The sequence below is a fragment of the Phaseolus vulgaris genome, chromosome 9 (genome assembly GCF_051622355.1).
Source record: "Phaseolus vulgaris cultivar YP4 chromosome 9, ASM5162235v1, whole genome shotgun sequence".
Taxonomy (NCBI): Eukaryota; Viridiplantae; Streptophyta; class Magnoliopsida; order Fabales; family Fabaceae; genus Phaseolus; species Phaseolus vulgaris.
Window position 1 is genome coordinate 14,215,456 of NC_143506.1, and position 19,053 is coordinate 14,234,508.

General features: G+C 29.0%; 2 protein-coding genes across 2 annotated transcripts; both read left to right on the forward strand.

Moving 5' to 3' along the window:
* Positions 1 to 5,019: 5,019 nt before the first annotated feature.
* Positions 5,020 to 7,749, forward strand: LOC137821258 (ARM-repeat/Tetratricopeptide repeat (TPR)-like protein). Its single transcript, XM_068625765.2, has 2 exons — positions 5,020 to 6,983; positions 7,467 to 7,749. The coding sequence occupies exons 1-2, from the start codon at positions 5,195 to 5,197 to the stop codon at positions 7,565 to 7,567; spliced, it is 1,890 nt and encodes a 629-aa protein (XP_068481866.2). The 5' UTR covers positions 5,020 to 5,194; the 3' UTR covers positions 7,568 to 7,749.
* A 9,042-nt stretch (positions 7,750 to 16,791) lies between these two features.
* Positions 16,792 to 18,467, forward strand: VEP1 (NAD(P)-binding Rossmann-fold superfamily protein). The gene is made up of 2 exons (XM_068624468.2): positions 16,792 to 16,965; positions 17,060 to 18,467. The coding sequence occupies exons 1-2, from the start codon at positions 16,927 to 16,929 to the stop codon at positions 18,188 to 18,190; spliced, it is 1,170 nt and encodes a 389-aa protein (XP_068480569.1). The 5' UTR covers positions 16,792 to 16,926; the 3' UTR covers positions 18,191 to 18,467.
* The last annotated feature ends 586 nt before the right edge of the window (positions 18,468 to 19,053 follow it).

Sequence of the window (19,053 nt, forward strand, 5' to 3'; positions counted from 1 at the left end):
TTTGAATATAATCTCATGCTGTTTGTGTATGTCGTTTGTCTGGTCACACTGTCTTCTTTGATTGTAATTTTGAACCTTTTAAAACTCTTATACGTTTTAAAATTATAAAATTATTATTTAGCATTTTATTAAACTTATGCTTTAATTTAAATATTTTTTTAATTATACTCAACAATTCAAAATTAATTCTCAACGAAATTTTAAACCAAACAGGCCTGATGAATAACTTGAATTTGATTCACATAGAGAAGTGAAAAACTCACTTGTGTTGGTTTTGTTTTGTTTTCTCTGAAAATATCAATGGAATAGTAGTGAAAAGAAAGTTGGGCCCAGTATTGTTTTGTGTCTTTTCTATCAACAGCACAAACATAATCAAAACTTTGTTTTAGGCCCCAGTTTTTGGGCTATTTTATCCTTCTATCTCTTCACCCACAAAGGAAAAAACATTGTTAAGCTGTAATAACACTATTATGGATATGTTCACCAACTTCTCCATTATAACTTATAGAAAGAAAAATAAATTATATGATAGTTTTTTAAAAAAATATTTTTTATCCATGCATAAATTCATTTTAACTTATGAATGAATGAATGAATTTTATTTTCTCTAAATCCTTCTTAGTAAAGTCGTTCAAATAGCTATGTTTCTTAATGTCCTGTTTCATTTTTTTTGTAAGTACTAACAGTAAGAAAAATACTTGAATGAAAAGGTTGGACGTACTTTTCTTTTCTTTTCTTTTTAAATAAAACATTTATTTTTATATTAAAGGAAATATTCTTTTTGTGTGTGAATAATTTTTTCTTTTGGTCACTATGTAGGATAAGATCAAAATAGTCCAACAAAAAATGTATTTACACTCATAAAAATCATGAAATAAAAATCAATTATAAAGACAAAAAATAATTAGTTGTTATAGTGATTAAATTAAAGAATATTTTAAAAAATAAAAAAACTTTTGATTTATAAATTAGTTTCTATTATTGTTAAATAATTTTTAAATTAGTATCTAATTACCTATCAAGATTTTTTATACCAATTTAACAATAATAAAATCTCTTGTGCAGATTAGGCATATTAGAACCGTCTAGACCAGAGATTTAACTGTGCTACTTCATACTTTTACTTTGACTTGATCACACTCTGTTTTGACCTTCTATATTGAACCTCCTTCATTCTTCTAACTGCCTGCACAATAAGCATAACAAAATTCTAGGCTAGGAAGCCTGATACTCTTACCAACCCAAGTAATACAATATGAAACACTGATGTATGTGTCTTATTATTACACTTCTTCAACAAAGATATTTTAAGATAAGAGTTTTAATATAAAACATAAACACTAACCAGAATAAAAAAAAATAACATTTGTATATTATTCGTCATCCATGTCGAAATTTAAATTTAAATTATCATGAACACTTTTATACCATCTAGTTTTAAATTCTTAAAAATTTCTATATGTGGTATTGTTATATTAATTTTTTTGCCTATATAAAAAGTTTTCTGAGAGAATTGCTTAGCTAATTCATTAGTTTTCACTGCTAAAAGACACAGAGAAAAGAAACAAGTGAAACTTCTTTAGCATGACACCATGTGGATTTGGATTTGAACGACTTTAACCGTTATATCAGAGTAAACTCAGCATAGTTTGATGTGTCCAGATTATAAATGTAGTCCTTGCCATCATGAGCAAAGAAGTGTTAATGGTACGAACAGACAATTAACAATGTCCCCGCCTCAATTGTTTTGGCTTGGTTAAACGAATCTTTGAATCATGATCCAAAATAATTAATATTCTTATGAAAAAGATGAAATCTAAGAAACATTCTATTCATGGCTTCCACCTATGGCAGCCGCATATTCTTGAGACCACCACCACTGTACTTAAATCATGTTTTTAATCTATATTTCTGCTTTCTAAGAGATGCTGTGCATATTTTTATTTGAAGGTGCAAATTTAGCAATGGGACGGGACCACATTCTGGAACTGATTTGAAGGGCCTTGTTTTGCCATTTTGAAGATGTGGTCCCTCAATCTTTTCTCTTCGCCCATTACATACACCTTCGGTTTTCAAAATATTTAACTGCAGAAATCAGTGGGGAATTGTGGGCTAAGGTTGGTGAAATCCCACCATCTATTTTCAGTTTAACTTAGACTTTTTGTTCTCATTTTTACTTAAAAAGAGCTTTATAGGCATAGGTGGAGGAACTTATTAAGTTGACTGGATACGGGACAGAATGATGATGAAGTTGCATAGAAAACTACAAAAGCATCACGAGTCTACACTGTGTGCAACATTTCAAATCTTGCTTACGTGATCCCCTTTGTCGCATAAGGACGACAAATTCTTGCAAGTAAGAAAAGTTAGAGAAAAAAAAGCCTCTCATGAACTAGTATTTGATTTAGAAAGTACTGTCGGGTTATCGACCAAAGAAAAAGAAAGTAGTGTCTGTCGGGGACGTTTAGCTTCCAACAACGAACGTAGAATCGTAGATCATGAGGGAGAGCACCGCACCGAACCAAACTGCTTAATTGAGACAAACTTGTCACAATAAAAAAAGTATTTTGAGATGTGTTGAATTGTCCCAGTGCACTGCATGCATGCTTTTTCTCTCTACCTCGTGCTCTTTCTTAATTTGTTGCTTTCTTCTACACTATGTTTGTATTGCACATTGAATATAACTACATGTGTATGTTAAAATGTTTTATTATTTTAGGAAAGAAGACGTGTCTTACGCAACGATAAAGAACACCTTTTCTTCCAGAAAATGCCTCATATTTATGTTCCCTTTTCTTTTTATGCAGTGGTCGTACATAGATTTTTATTCAATTTTCAGATTTAAGTTTTTGAACATATTAGTATGTATTTTTATAATTTTAAATTAATGGATAACATAAAATAAATAATTTAAATGAATATTAAAACATGGATAACAGAAATATCATTGATTCTGATGATAATAATAACAATAGTTAAGTTACAATTATAATCCAAATATATCTTAACACTTTTATTAATTTGAATTTATAAATATTAATTAAACTTAAGAAAAATATATATCTTCTATCAATTAATTATTTAATGCAAACAAATAACCAAAATCAAAATTTGAATTTTAAAATTACAATATTTTAACTAATTAATTAATTTATTAATTCATTCAGTATAAGAGAAAATGATTTTAACGGGAGTTTATTTTTACATTATCTAGGGTTAAAATTTAAAATTTCTATTAAGTCATTTATTCAGGGTTGTTGTTTTTTCGCTAAATCATATATGGAAAACGTGTTCTCTAGGATTTTTTTAAACCTCAGGAACAGTCTTTCAAAATCCTTATTAAATATCATGGATTTAAGAACTTCCGTAAAATATCATGGGTCTCAAAACCTTCATAAAATAATATGGGTTTAAAAATATTTGTAAAATACCATGAGTTTCAAAATTTCCATAAAATGACTTGTCGTCTGAAATAACCTTCAACCTCATTTTTCACCATCTCTAACGATCCTCCTGACCTCTCTCCGACACAGGCTCAATGACCACCAACAAGAAAAATTAGAATTACATACAACCAAAATTCGTATGTAAGACCAAATATCTGTATGTAAAACATAGTTACATGCGGATTACATACTAACAAAAATCCGTATATAAAACTATCGTAGGTAAGTGTTACATACAGATTCTGGATGTAATATTATTAATATCATTTATATTATTTAAATTATTAATATTATTAAATATTTTTAATATTACTAAATATTGTTAATATTATTAAATATTGTTAATATTATTTAGTATAGTTAATAAATTTATTTATATTTAACACAATAATATTTTCTATTATATTTTTCAAGTTTTTTTATTGTTTTTATTTATATTTATATAATAATATAAATAATATTTATATTATTAATAATTATATTTATATTATTAATAATAATAAGTATAATAAAAATTATAATATGATAAAAGAACTTATGTGATGTAGTGGTTAATGTCGTGGGCATTGAAGGGATTTGACTTCAAAATCCCATCTATTGCAGTTTTCTTTTAACATTAATCTATATCTAACTTATTTCAAAATTAATTAAAAAATTAAACGAAGTGTTAGAATCCGAATGCATGTATGGTTGAAATACATATTATCCAAAATTATTTTAGTGAGTTTTTAAAATAAAGTTTTGAAACTTATTAGAAAACTTATTTCTAACGTAAACTTTCAAAATTTTAGAAAATGTATTTATAAAATATATTAAAACTATATAGTTTTTAATTATTTATAAATAAATTTAATTTTATTTATTTATTGAAGTTTGAAAAATCTGAAGTATTTTTATTGAGGTTCTACAATAAATCTTGAAATTTAACGAATTTTTTTGAGATTCGAAGATTAAAAAAAACATTCATTATTTTGTCGAGATTTTAAAATAAACTTTTGAAATTTAATAAAGGTTAAAAAAACTTCTTCATTATTTAAATTAATTCCTAAGATTATATTAACCTCTATTAAAATATTATTTGTTTTTTTAATGATTCTTTATCTTCCTTTTAAAAGGAAAAAGAAAATAAAAGATTAAATAATCACCTTAAAATTTGGATTCGTTATAGAATTAACACATTGAAAATGTGTTGTATTGAACATAAAGAAAGTGGAAAAAAAAAATAGCACAGATAATAGGTCATTCCAAGCAAGATTATTGGAGGTATATGCGTTCGTCTTAATTGATATTATGCTGAAAAATAGCAGAAAAGACTGTGATCTGTATGAAAAAATGGTTTTAGAATAAATTAATCCCTGAGAGCAAAAGACTATATATTGCTCTGTGAAACATGAACGTATTCTATCTAGATTTGAAAATTCACAAGAAATTAATAACACTTAGGGTCATATATAGAGATTAACCAATTGCATAAATTATTGAGTGTATTAGAATTTTTGAATTTGAATTTTGGAGATCCATCTATCTTAAATAGTTGAAAGGGATAGTTTTGTCAGGAGCAACTGTAAGGATAATGAAACTGCTTTATTGGATAATGAAAGCCTCCCATGAATGCGGCACTAGGTGTTGATAAATTATTACATCATTTTTTATCATGACCTATTTCAACCCCTTTGGCTAAGGTTCCTCATATAACACAAAGAACAACCCAACTTTCTAATCTCAGAAATCAATCAACTAAGACAGCTATGAAGTCCCAAATGAAGAAAAAGAGAGTAACCCCTATTCCCAATACTCCTTGCAACATCAGCGATGAGCTTTGCATCAACCCGCGTTGCTTCTTCTGCAGCATGGGAGAACCAGATGCATCTCTCAGAAGAGCTGAAATAACGACTTGCTTCAAAGAACTATTTCAGGGAGAGAATCATGAGAAACACGTGTTGGTGCTGAGTGGACTATGGCACATCGCAATGAGCCAACCCAACGACCCAGAGTTCCCATCCCTCGGAATATTCAAGTACATGGCAAGTCTAATCCACAAAGGGATAAACGACAGGCACTGGCTTCACACAAATCAAAACATATACATGCCCTATTACGCTGCTCATATCATTGGCTCATACACAATGAACAAGGAGGAGTTTGCACAACTAGCCGTGCAATCAGGCGTGATACCCCCATTACTAGACTTGCTTAGGGGGAAGATGAGTTGGGTTGAGCAAAGAGTTGCTGTTCGAGCACTTGGTCACTTGGCCAGTTACAAAAGCACGTTTGAATCAGTAGTACAGCAGGAGCAAGAGGTAGTGAAGTTGGCCTTGAACTTGGCTTCCACTTGTTTAGAAGTGGTCTATGTTGACTTCGTAGCTGTGAAGGAAAACAAAAGGCTCGAGTATCACAGAAACTTGCTTACTAGAGGGGTTGGGGATTTGGAGATGGAGAATCGCAAGGCAGAGGAATGGGCTAGCCAGCTTCAGTGTTGGTCTCTTTACCTTCTGAATTGCTTTGCTTGCAAAGATAGGGCTCTGGATCTCATATGCAAGAAGGGGTTTCTCAAGGACTTGTGCGATATGTGGGGAGGGTTGATAAATCACACGTCACCAGCAGGGGTTGGACTGATAAGAATCTTGTGTTATAGTAAAGAAGGAAGGAAAAACATTGCTGAGTTACCTAAAGTTGTGAACGCTTTAGGTAACCTTTCCAGATCTTCAGATGATTGGCAGTATATAGGTATCGATTGTCTTCTTCTCCTTCTCAAGGACCCAGATACGAGGTACAAAGTTCTTGATGTTACCGCTCCTTACCTTACTGATTTGATCGAACTTACAAACCTTGGAGATAAATCAAACGTGGGTGAGACCGTCACAAAGGTTCTTCTTAATTTGAAACCTAACATACAAAAGGTTGGAGCAGTATTGCAAGAAGTGATGGACTTGAAGGTTGATAGGAGGAACAAGGAGAAGGTACTCTCGGAGGAAAAATTAGAGGAAACAAGGGTTCTGGTGAGTTTGATAAAGCAAGAAGCGAATCACAAGTTCAGGTTGGGAAAGGTGGAAGAAGCTTTAGTGAAATACTCTGAAGCGCTTGGTGTTTGTCCCTTGAAGTTTAGAAAAGAGAGAATGGTGATTTATAGTAACAAAGCTCAGTGTCATATTTTACTTAAGGACGCAGATTCAGCGATCAGTGACTCAACGCGTGCTCTTTGCCTATCCAACCCCACAAACACCCATAGGAAAAGCCTTTGGAGAAGGTCACAGGCATATGACATGAAAGGAATGGCCAAAGAGAGCCTCATGGACTGCATAATGTTCATGAACAGTAGCATCAAGTCGGGTGAAACCATGCGTGTCAAGATTCCATACCACCCTGCGCGCATGATCTGCAAGCACATGGATGCCACGTGGCTTTTTGCCACTGCTCGATCAAGGGTAGAAAAAACAATGCAAGAATTGAACCAAGTTGGCGGGCATGCTCAGAACCAAAAGCAACCACGTGATCATAAGGCCATGATGATACAAAACAGAAACACTCACATACACGGTAATTAACTCTATGCCTTGCTTATTTAACTGTTGCTTACATAACTAGAGAAATTTTCTTGAAAAAAATTATTCACAGACAATAGCATTAATGTGCATAAAATGCAACCATTGATGCATAATACTCAAACCTTTTAGCTGTTAGACAGATCTTAGTAAGTTTTGACCTAAGTCAAGAATTTATAGCAGAAAAGAGTTGTTGATGCTGAAATTAATAAACATGCTATATATCAGTGTAATCGGGAACTATTTTAAAGGAACCTTTGATGTGAAAAATAACATCTTAAATAAAGTTGATCATTTTTGCTTCGAAGTTGTGTTCTCTAACCATTTTCACACACACTATGAGTAATATTAAAATCAAGTATTAACATAATTTGAAGTAAATATTTTAGCTGACTTGAATTTAGAGTTCATATGCTGTCTTTACAGCGTTTGCGTGCGTGAGGGTCAGAATAACTTTTGGTGTGAACTACTTTTTCAGGTCTGTCAACCATTATTGAAGAACCTTTTAACGCAAAAGAAGGTGGTAGGAGAAAGATGGAAAGGGCGAGAAGGAGATTGAAGAAAGGTGGAGCAACGTAGGTCAATTTAAATGGCTTGTTAGATGCGTAGGAAGAGAATATTGTGGCACCCAGCTAGCTAGGTTCCATATTTTGGCCACTAGTTTAAACTTACACATATAAATACTTTCTTTTATGTACTTTAATTTGTCAGTGGCAGATTAGAAACCGAACCAAAATGGCTCTCTAATCTATTTTGCATATGAAAATGGAAAATGAGTAGTACGTAATGGAATGGCTTATTATAAAAGAATGGCGTGACTGATATAAACCAGCAGAACCCGGGAAAATGGAGAGGACCACATCTCCATTGTTAATATAATACTATATATAATGTAACTCACTGCTCAAATTAAAAATACCAACAACAAGAGTACAACACAGAATAAATTTGTGTTGGTTTGGTATTCAAAAACTGGTTTTCTTTTACAATTATGGTGCAATCTCATCAAGAAATTACCATAATGGACGGAATCCAAAAAATCTATAAGGATATGGGTTCGTGTGCATCACTTCATGTAAGAAAAAATTATGTTTTATCAAACAAAACTTTAGTTTCAACTTAAAATACTTAAAATTTAAAAAGAAATTGTGGATGCAGAAAATAACTTCTGTTGTAAAATTTTCATTCACAAAAGTCGGATTCATTCAACACGAAACTACTTTGACTTATTAATTTATCTAATAAAAGTTGTGAACGGGAAAATCTGTTCACTTTCTTAAAAAACAAAACACGACTTTAATACAAAATTAATCAATAAGTCTGCGTAGTTTATGTTGCTGATAAAAAAAAAAAATTATGTTGATTATTTTGAACTAAATTCGTCATCAAGCATAAGAATTTAAAAAAAAAAACATTGAACTCATGCTCCTTAACAGTTTTATTAAAGTAATGTATAGTGTTCATGACTTTTGCATAGGTTGAGATTTTTGTAATTCAGCTATCATGCAATAAGGCTCAAAAGCTCACAATAATTAGCCTTCATAACTCTGAAATTAGTTTTTGGTATAAAGAGAAAATAAAATAGATCCTTATATTCATTAAAAATAAGAAATAACTTACTTATCTAAATATATCACTATTTTGTTATATGGACCTACGTTATAGTAAATTATAAATTGTAATAAAATTAAAAGTTGGTATTTCAATTGATATGGTGAAAAAAGTGTTAGGTTACTGAGTATTTGATGGTATAGACAAATTGTTTAAAGTTGTGACAACTTAAATTAGTTGAGTAAAGATAGGTGATACTATTAAGTACAAATTCAATTCAACAATGTCAAAAAATATATAGGAGCAACAATGTCAAGAAATATATAAGAGTTGTTTATGGTAAACATAATTTCACTACAGATATAATTGGAGTCGTGTTTATTATACATAATTTTACTACAAATAAATGTAAAATTATCCTTTTTATACATGATTTTACCTTTAAACAGAAAATTAATATAATTAAAGTTGATAAACCTTTCATGAATAAAAATTATTTTAAAACAAATTCGTTTTTAAGGATACGATTTCTTCATATAGATTGAAGGCGGCGTTTTATAAACACAATTTCTTCTTTAACAGATTGAGTTTTCAAACGCAACTTTTTTTTATTTTATTTTCAAAAATCTGCTCATTCCAATAATTTAGAATGAAATGGAACAAGAGTGGTAAAAAAAATAGAAATCTTGAATCCACGGACTCTATAACATGTTGAGAAGTGTACTTTAAACCTAACTCAACTTTATAAAATCAACTTATAAGATGATGTTTGCATTCACTTATTTGTAATAAATTATCATCATCTCTAATAAATGTGGGATGTCCAACATTATTCAAACTTTATTTCAAGCTCATGAAGTGCTAAATCATTGGAAAAATGGAATTGAAGCTTGATTTAGAAACAGCAAGATGAATTGAGTAGTTTTACAATGACTAAGTTGTTGGATTTGTTTACTTGTTTAGAGTGCACAAATTTAAGTTACAGTAACGGCAACAAAGTGTTGCATCTCACAAACTGAGCAATAGAACTAGTCCCCATCTTTTGAAGATATACACAAACGGCATGTTAAAATATGTGGTTTAATATAAACTTTTGGAGAGGTAAATGTTATAAGGTTCAATTCCCTATTTAGTACCATTTACACTTTTATTTCTCCATTTAACACCATTTTTTTATCTAGCATCTTTTTGTTTTTATTTCCTATCTAGTACCCTTTTATTTTTTATTTCCCTATCTAGCACTATTTCAAAAATAAATAAATAATAAATTATTATTTTTTTGATAATTTTAATTTGGAATGTATTAAGAAATAAATATTTTTAATGTTTAAAATAGTTAGAAATATAATTAATGAATAAAGAAATAAGTTTTTACAAAATAAAAATAAAAAAGTAATAAATTTAAAATGTTTAGTTTAAAATTATTTTTTTTAAGAATGAAGAAAATAAAAAATTAAACCCTACAATAACATAAAAGTTGAATCTATAAACATAAATTAGTATTTTTATTATTATTGATGATGTAATCATGTTAATTTCAAGTAAAAAATATAGAACATAATTATAAAAAAACAAATTTAATTAGTATTAATTAATAGTGGACACACAAATAATATTGAAGAGTTTACCTTAAATGCAAAATCCTAAAAAAAACTAATGCAAATGTTACCCTTAATGCTTAAAAATGAGAAGAAAAAATGCAAAAATAAATAATTCTAGAAAATAAAAACAACAACAATAAAATAAAAACAAAAAACAGAAATAAATAAAGAAGGGTAGAAAAAAAAATAATAACTAAAAACATAAAAGATATAAAATAAAGGCAAAACAAAATAAGATAAAGATAAAATATATAAAAAAAATCCAAATAAGTTAAATATAAGAGATATAAGGCGATACTAAATAAGTATATGTTGATCATAAAAAAAATGAAAGATGGTCATTTATTTAATATTTTCTTCAATGGTACATTAAATAGTTTGTGCGAAATGAAACATAATTAATGATGAGAAGTGCCACTACAAAAAAATCATGAAATATAAAGCAATTTTTAGAGACCAAAATAATTAGTTACAATAGGAACTAAAATAGAGACCATTTTAGAAACTAAAAAAAAAAAAATTGGTTTCTAAATTAGTTTCTATTATTTTCTATTATTGTTAAATAGTTTCTAAATTGGTATCTAATTAGCAACTAAGGTTTTAATTACCAATTATTTAGTTTCTAAATTTGGTAGCAAACCTTGGTTACTAATTAGATACCAATTTAGAAACTATTTAACAATAATAGAAAATAATATAAACTAATTTAGAAACCAAATTTCTTTTTAGTTTCTAAAATGGTCTCTAATTTAGTTACTATTGCAACTAATTATTTTGGTTTCTACAAATTGGTTTCTATTTCATAATTTTCTTGTAGTGTGCACAATCCAGTAATGTTGGGACAAGTTCTTTATGTGTCCTGGTGTTTGACAATATGAACATTTTCTGTTCGATCATGATGTTCTCTTATGTCCATATCAATCCTTATTCAACTTGTTTTTTTTTTATAATTATGTCATGTATTTTTTACTTGAATTAACATGATTACATCCTCAATAATAATAAAAATAAATATTAATTTATGTTTATAGATTCAACTTTTATGTTGTTGTAGAGTTTAATTTTTTATTTTTTTCATTCTTAAAAAAATAATTTTTAAACTAAACATTTTAAATGTATTACTTTTTTATTTTTATTTTGTAAAAACTCATTTCTTTATTCATTAATTATATTTCTAACTATTTTAAACATTAAAAATATTTATTTTTTAATGCATTCAAAATTAAAATTATCATTTTTTTTTAATTTATTATTTATTTATTTATTTTTGAAATGGTGCTAGATAGGGAAATAAAAAATAAAAGGGTGTTAGATAAGGAAATAAAAACAAAAGAGTGCTAGATAGGAAAATAAAAACAAAAAGGTGCTACATGGGAAAATAAAAATGTAAATGGTGCTAGATAAAAATTGACCTCTCACACTAAAGTAAAAATACACATCATAAGTCCACAATATAATATTAAAACAATCAAACTCCAGAATCGGATGGTTGAAAAAAAAACCGCAGAAATTACTTCTAACATTATATACTTAATATTTTATCCACAATTAAACTTTCTCATAATTTTACAATTTCTTTTACAGTTAATAATTTTATGATTATATTTTGGTTAAAAGAAAAATTCTAATTGGTTTGATGAAAATAAAAACATATCTAATGTAATATTTTTACAATAAAAATTATATAATTATATAATTTTTTATGAAGTTTTATTTTATTTTAAGTAAATCCACCATGTTAATTGTATATTTTAAAGAACATGTTACAAATTTTGTTTTAGTGACGTAGAATAGAAAATAAATAGATAGATAGTGAGAGATTTTGCAATATCTATTGTCAATTTGATGTAGAAGATACTACATTAGTATTATCACCACCTAATGTAATATGTCATTTAAAAACAAAAGCAAAATGGATACATACTACATTAGGATTTTCACTTGAATGTCATTTAAAAACAAGGCTAAAGCAAAATATTTTATGCATCTTGTATATAATATGCATACACATCAAGTATAGTCTTAATTGGTGTATACTTTGTACATTAGTAATTAATGTAGAATGTACATTTTTTTTCAAATTAATTTATTTATTTTCCTTCTACCACACATGTAAAGATAGAAAATGTAATTAAATTTTTATATTTAACTAACTTATATAATTTAATAAAAGTAGATATATAATATATTTCTATATTGAACTAAATTTTTATGTCTAAATTTTCTGTATATAACACTCATTCTTAATATAAACGTCTATTCCTATATTCTAAATTGTAAAAAAGAACATATATTAAAATTTGTAACATTACAAGAGAATCATAAGTGATGCAAGGTAAAGGAAATGATGATGTGGCATGGAATTGCCTATGGTTAGCATAGGCATTGGGAGTAGCTAGTAAGAGAGAATAATGTAGTGAAGTTTTGTGCTGAAACTTTTTATAATTTTTTGTTCACGCTTTAGTTCAATTCGTGCAACTTATAAAATTGTTTTAATTATAAAATAAATGACTTTATTTGAAACTCAAAACTTAAATTAAGACTCTTACCATATCATCTCATCATTTTTATTTTATTTTATTTTTCATCATATTTCAATAAATAAAAACTCTTATAAAACCTATACCATATATTTAAGATGTAAATTAATATTCCTCTATTAGAAATACTGTAAAAACAATTAGTTATTCTTTTGAATTTAATAATATATTAAAGCATAAAATTTAGAAAACAATATCGTGTATCAATACTTTATGCATTTATTTAAAAACTTAGTTTTATAAAAAAAAAAAGTTGAATTACTTTTATAAATCTATTTTACAAGTTTAAATTTCAACTTTAGTCTAAAAATGTATTAACACTTTTCCTTTCCTTCTACGTTATTTAATTATCTCATTTGGATTCAATCTCCCATTATAAAAAAGTTGGCCCATCATGAATAGAGAATGATAAATATTACGTATTTGTAAAATTTAAATAACATAATAAAAAAAAAGTTGACCATTTAATTTTTTTTTTCTGTTGGATTAATAACGATGATGTTTTTTCTTTCCTTCATACTCTTAACTTCCATCTACAATCCCATTTTAAAATGAGTAAAATACCAAATTTCTTCAAAATATTGCTCACTTTTCTCTCTCAGTCCCTACATATATCTAGTTCTTTTCCTTGCTTTTATTTTTATGGGTTGTGAAATACTTTGAATTTCATGGCCAAAGCACAATGTACAAGTATTTTAGAAAGTTTCACTTATAGATTGATTGCATAATCAATAAGTGACTTTTTGGAAGTGACATTAAAAGGTATGAAAAAAACCAATCTTCCCTAAAACAATCGATGTAAAAAAGTAAGGATTTGTTTGAATTTTAATTGTATAATTTCAAAATTAAAATTATTTAAAAAAGTTGTGATTTGAAAAAATTAAATTTTTGATTTGTTGAACATATTTTTTTAAGTTAATTTAACCTTTTAAATTTCACAATAAAAAAAGTAAAAGAAAATTAAATCCCGTAATATATAATCTAAAATATAAAATTAACTTTCAATTTGTACAATTTGAATGTAAAAAATTCAAAAAAATATGTTAAAAAATTTAAAATTCAAATAAAAAATTTAACCTTTTAATTATACATTCTTAAATATAAAAAATATCCAAATGGTAAAATTCAAGATGAACTCCAATTCAAATATTTCTAAAAGTAAATTAAAACTCAAACAATTTGTTGTTTTTATTTTTGAGTTTATTGTTTCAACTAGTTTGTTATAATAAGATCTATTTTTTAGGAGAGATAGAGACGATTTTCTAATCACTAGACTATAGGTTTGTAAAGCGTAGAGTTTGTTTTCTACTTTTGTGTAAAAAGGCTATAAATAGCTAAAGGTATGTTTAATTGAAAATACATTCTCTCTATTTAGTTTTTCTAAACTTTATAAGTTCTGATTTTCAGCATTTAGTATCAGAGTTAGGAAAGGGGCCTGACTAGAATAGGAGTGTGAGAGTGAGTGAAGCATATGACAACCTCAAAGAAATTTGTGACCCCAAAGTTTGACGGCCATTACAACCATTGGTTAATGTTGATGGATAATTTCTTAAGGAGCATAGAGATGTGGAATCTGGTGAGTGAAATCTCACATGAATATGCTTACTCTTCTAGATATGTGTCATGATAGGGTTTGGAACTGTATCATGGTCTTCAAAAAAATAACCAGAGACTGAATATATCACAACAACATATCAGTGTATATGACTCAAAAGGATTATAGAGAAAGTGATAGCAGTTTTGCCAATTAGTTGGTTAAGAATCCAATTTTTTCATGGAAAGAGTAAGCATATTCATGTGAGATTTCACTCACCAAATTCTAGATCTTTATGCTCCTTAAGAAATTCTCCATCGACATTGACCAATGGTCGTAATGGCAGTCAAACTTTGGAGTCATGAATCTATCTGAAGTTGTCATGCTTCACTCACCCTCACACTCCTATTTTAGTCAGGTCCCTTTCCTAGCTCTGATACCAAATGTTGGAAATCAGAACTTATAAAGTTTAGAAAATATGAATAGAGAAAGTATATTTCCAATTAAACATACCTTTGGCTATTTATAACCTTTTACACAAAAGCAAAAAACAAACTCATTGTTTTACAAGTCTATAGCATAGTGGTTCGAAAACCGTATCTATCTCTCCTAAAAAATAGGTCTTATTATAACAAATTAATTAAAACAATAAACTCTAATTGTGGTGTTGTGGAATTGAAGTATTGTGATTCTCAAGAACAAATTGCAGATTTGATGACAAAGCCACTTAAGCAAAGCAACTTGAGAAACTACGTGCTATGCTTGAAGTAAGCTAAATACATATGTTTAGTTAGTTTAAGGGAGGATACACTAGTTATAATTTTATTGTTTATATTTTGAGTTTATTGTTTCAACTAGTTTGTTATAATAAAACATTCTTTAGAGGAGATATAAACTATTTTCTAGCCATGCTATACACTCGTAAAATGTAGAATTTATTTTATACTTATGTGTAAAAAACTATAAATAACCAAAAATCTGTTTAATTAAAAGTACATTTTTTCTATTTAGTTTTTCTTAAACTTTTTAAGTTTTGATTTCCAACAAAATTCACATTCCACACACTTCCACCTCCTCTTCTGTAAGTTTACCATAAGCTCCTATTCGAGCTATTAGTAAAAGTCAACAGTGTTTCTACTCGCTCATTATATAATAGAAAAAATAATCTGAATATTTTGAATTATATAAAAGCTACGGGGATATGAAAAGAAACATCTATTAACATATTAGAAATATCATATTTCACGCAACCCACTTTATCATTCTTAGGAAATATCGAATGAGTTCCAAAAAAGATGAAGATCGTGGTAAGGGAAAAAAAGTGAGACTTTACCTTAAAAAGACAAAATGACATGGATGCTAAATTAATATTGTTATTCATCATAACAATGATGTTAACTAGTAAGTTCACTTCAATAATGAAAATTTCAGAAAAGTAAAAAGAAGTTAATGAAAAGAAGTGACATAAAACTAAAACACTGCCGTTATCAAGTACAAATAGAATTAATTATACTATATTTGAATCTCCTGCTGTTGAGGCATAATAAATAACTATCAATTTTGAAAAGTTAGATTGAACTATAACAAACTAGGTTATATTAAGAAAATAAGTGTTTTACTATATATACTTAAAATTTATTATAAATATGTAAATTATATTATAATAAAAATTAAATTAATACATAAACCCTTTAATTATGAATAATCAAATTATTCTCAAGAATTTTTAATTTTCTTAAATTATCTATCTAAATAATACATTTTATTATATAATACTTTAAATTATTTATAAAAAATAAGCTACTCTTATAAATCATCTATCCAACCAACGAATTATAGTGTTTTTTATATGATAATTAGTCTATTAACATGTTTATATAGTTATACCTATTTGAAATAGGATAATAAGCTTGAATTTTATAAATTGATCACACATTTATAGATAAAGTTTTGCTCGAACCATCCTCTTTTCATCCTTGCTCTGGCTGAAGAGTGTGACTTTTTCTCCTTTGTTTTCTTAAATAGACATTATAAAAACACCACTTAAATTAAATCCCTAGATAGTCTTAAAAGATATAACAAACTATCCACTTTTATGTTAACAATTACATTATACAGCTTAACAATGATATTTAACTTTTTGGTTTTCTTATTCAATATTATTTCCCTTATTTTTTTTAAAACATGCATTTTACCCGAGTTTGACAACTAATGAAATTCTTTTTTTCTCATCTTCTCAAAATACTTATCTTTTGATCACTATAAGTATTTGATCCTATTAAGGGTCTCGTCATCAACTTTAATCAGTACGTTTTTTTATCTTTATCCTTTAAACTTGATTTTAATGATTTTATATCATAAATAATTACTTAGAAAAAACATCACAAATTTAATTATTTATTATAACTATACAATATAATTATTATATTTAAACACATTTTATTTACTATAAAGTTTAAATAATACAATAATGTATATTTGTTATAAAATTAATTGTATGCCGCTATATATTTATGGTATTAAATAATATAAAGCAAGAAATATAAAATATTCCATTTCTGTTTTTGATCTTGGCCTTATCCCGTTACAACTATGAGGACAGGTCATACATATACATCTACTAAATCCAACCATCCAGATTCAAGTCTTCATTTATCCTAAACATTTCCCTCTATCAGATTCAAAACAAGCAAAAACAAAAGGAAAAAGAAAATGAGTTGGTGGTGGGCTGGAGCAATCGGCGCTGCCAAGGCAAGTTCATCGATTATTCATCGTCGTTTTCCTTTATTCAATTCAATTATTATTATTATTATTATTTGTGAATTTGTTTCTTGTGCCGCTGCAGAAGAAATTCGAGGAAGATGAACCTCCGCGAAGCTTCGAGAGCGTGGGACTGGTGATCGGCGTCACGGGCATCGTCGGAAACAGCCTCGCCGAGATCCTGCCTCTCCACGACACCCCCGGTGGTCCATGGAAAGTCTACGGCGTGGCACGGAGGCCGCGGCCGTCGTGGAACGCCGATCACCCCATCGAGTATGTTCAGTGCGACGTCTCCGATCCCGCCGACGCCGAAAGCAAGCTCTCCGTCTTGACCGACGTCACGCACGTTTTCTTCGTGTCCTGGACTAACCGCCCCACCGAGGCGGAGAACTGCGAAGTTAACGGCGCGATGTTACAGAATGTGCTGCGCGCCGTTATCCCCAATGCTCCCAATCTGCGTCACGTGTCCCTCCAGACAGGAACCAAGCACTACCTTGGATCGTTCGAATCCATCGGCAAGATCCAATCCCACGAGCCCCCCTTCACGGAGGATCTCCCGCGCTTGGACACGCCTAATTTTTACTACAATCAAGAGGATATTCTCTTTGAAGAAAGCGCTAAGAAAGAGGGTTTGACTTGGTCCGTACACAGACCCGGAACAATATTTGGCTTTTCTCCCTACAGTTTGATGAACCTGGTTGGGTCTGTTTGCGTTTATGCCGCAATTTGCAAGCACGAGGGGGTTCCGTTGAGATTTCCCGGTACGAAAGGCGCCTGGGAGGGTTATTCCTTTTCTTCCGATGCGGATTTGATTGCGGAGCAGCATATTTGGGCGGCTGTTGACCCCAATGCGCGGAATGAAGCATTTAACTGCTCCAATGGTGATGTGTTCAAGTGGAAGCATCTCTGGAAGGTGTTGGCTGAACAGTTTGGGATTGAGGAGTATGGTTTTGAAGAAGGTTCGCATTTGAAGTTGTCGGAAGTGATGAAGGATAAGGGTCCTGTTTGGGATGAGATTGTGAGTGCGAATCAGCTTCTGCCTACTAAACTTGAGGAGGTTGGTGATTGGTGGTTTGTTGATATTATTTTCTCTGCGGAAGGAGTGTTAGATAGCATGAACAAGGCCAAAGAACATGGATTTTTGGGATTCAGGAACTCCAAGAATTCGCTCATAAGTTGGATAGACAAGTGCAAGGGTTATAAGATTGTTCCTTGAATAATTGAATCGTGGTTGATTTGTAATGTGTATCAGTTTGTGTTTTGATTTATTCATCTTCCTTGTAAGTTATATGGAACAAATAAAACTCGGGTGAGTGGGATAAAAAAGAGCTGTGCATCCGGATTTATGTTGTGTTCTGTTTCTGTTTTGTATAATAATCCACATTGAGAGATGAAACTGTGTTTGAAAAGGAATGAATTTCTAAGTTTGTATCCACAGGTCTCCCGAAAGGGGTAGCAGATTTGAATGAAATGCAAGTATCAGTTTTCAGTGACGTGTTTCGTTGTTCTTCTTCCATTTGTAGTGATTATTGTTCCAAAGTAATGTTTCTGGTTAGTTCCTATGATCATTGATTAGACCTGTAGATCAGGTTGTCTTGTGATACGAACCTTTTAAACAACGGAAGTAATTAATGTAGCGCAACATTATTGTAAGATCATAATTGTTGGATTCTTTTTTTTTTATTAAGAATAATAGAGATTTGACTCTCCAAATTCATACTAGTGAGAATATAGGAAAAAAAACAAAAACGTCAGAAGATAAAAAAAAATATATAAACTTTGACATTCTATTCTTTCCATACTTTTGAAAGACTAACGTTTTGAAAGATGTCACAACACGGGTTTGATTAAGGTAAATATGTTATTAAGTTATTATTTTATTTTTAAAAGAGGTAAATATTTGTTGTTGTGACAATTTTATTGTAAAAAAATACATATAAGTTGGACATGATTATAATGATTTTTTTTATACTAAAGTCATCATATCTTGACTTCAGATTTTTTTTTTTAATTTTTATAAAATTGTAATTTTTGGTTTAAAAACAAAAAAAATGGGTAAAAAATATAGTGATATAAATT

Coding starts and splice junctions, on each gene's coding strand:
- LOC137821258 (XM_068625765.2), top strand. CDS start 5,195: ATGAAGTCCCAAATGAAGAAAAAGAGAGTAACCCCTATTCCCAATACT. Junction 6,984..7,466: donor CAGAAACACTCACATACACG/GTAATTAACTCT, acceptor CTACTTTTTCAG/GTCTGTCAACCATTATTGAA.
- VEP1 (XM_068624468.2), top strand. CDS start 16,927: ATGAGTTGGTGGTGGGCTGGAGCAATCGGCGCTGCCAAG. Junction 16,966..17,059: donor GAGCAATCGGCGCTGCCAAG/GCAAGTTCATCG, acceptor GTGCCGCTGCAG/AAGAAATTCGAGGAAGATGA.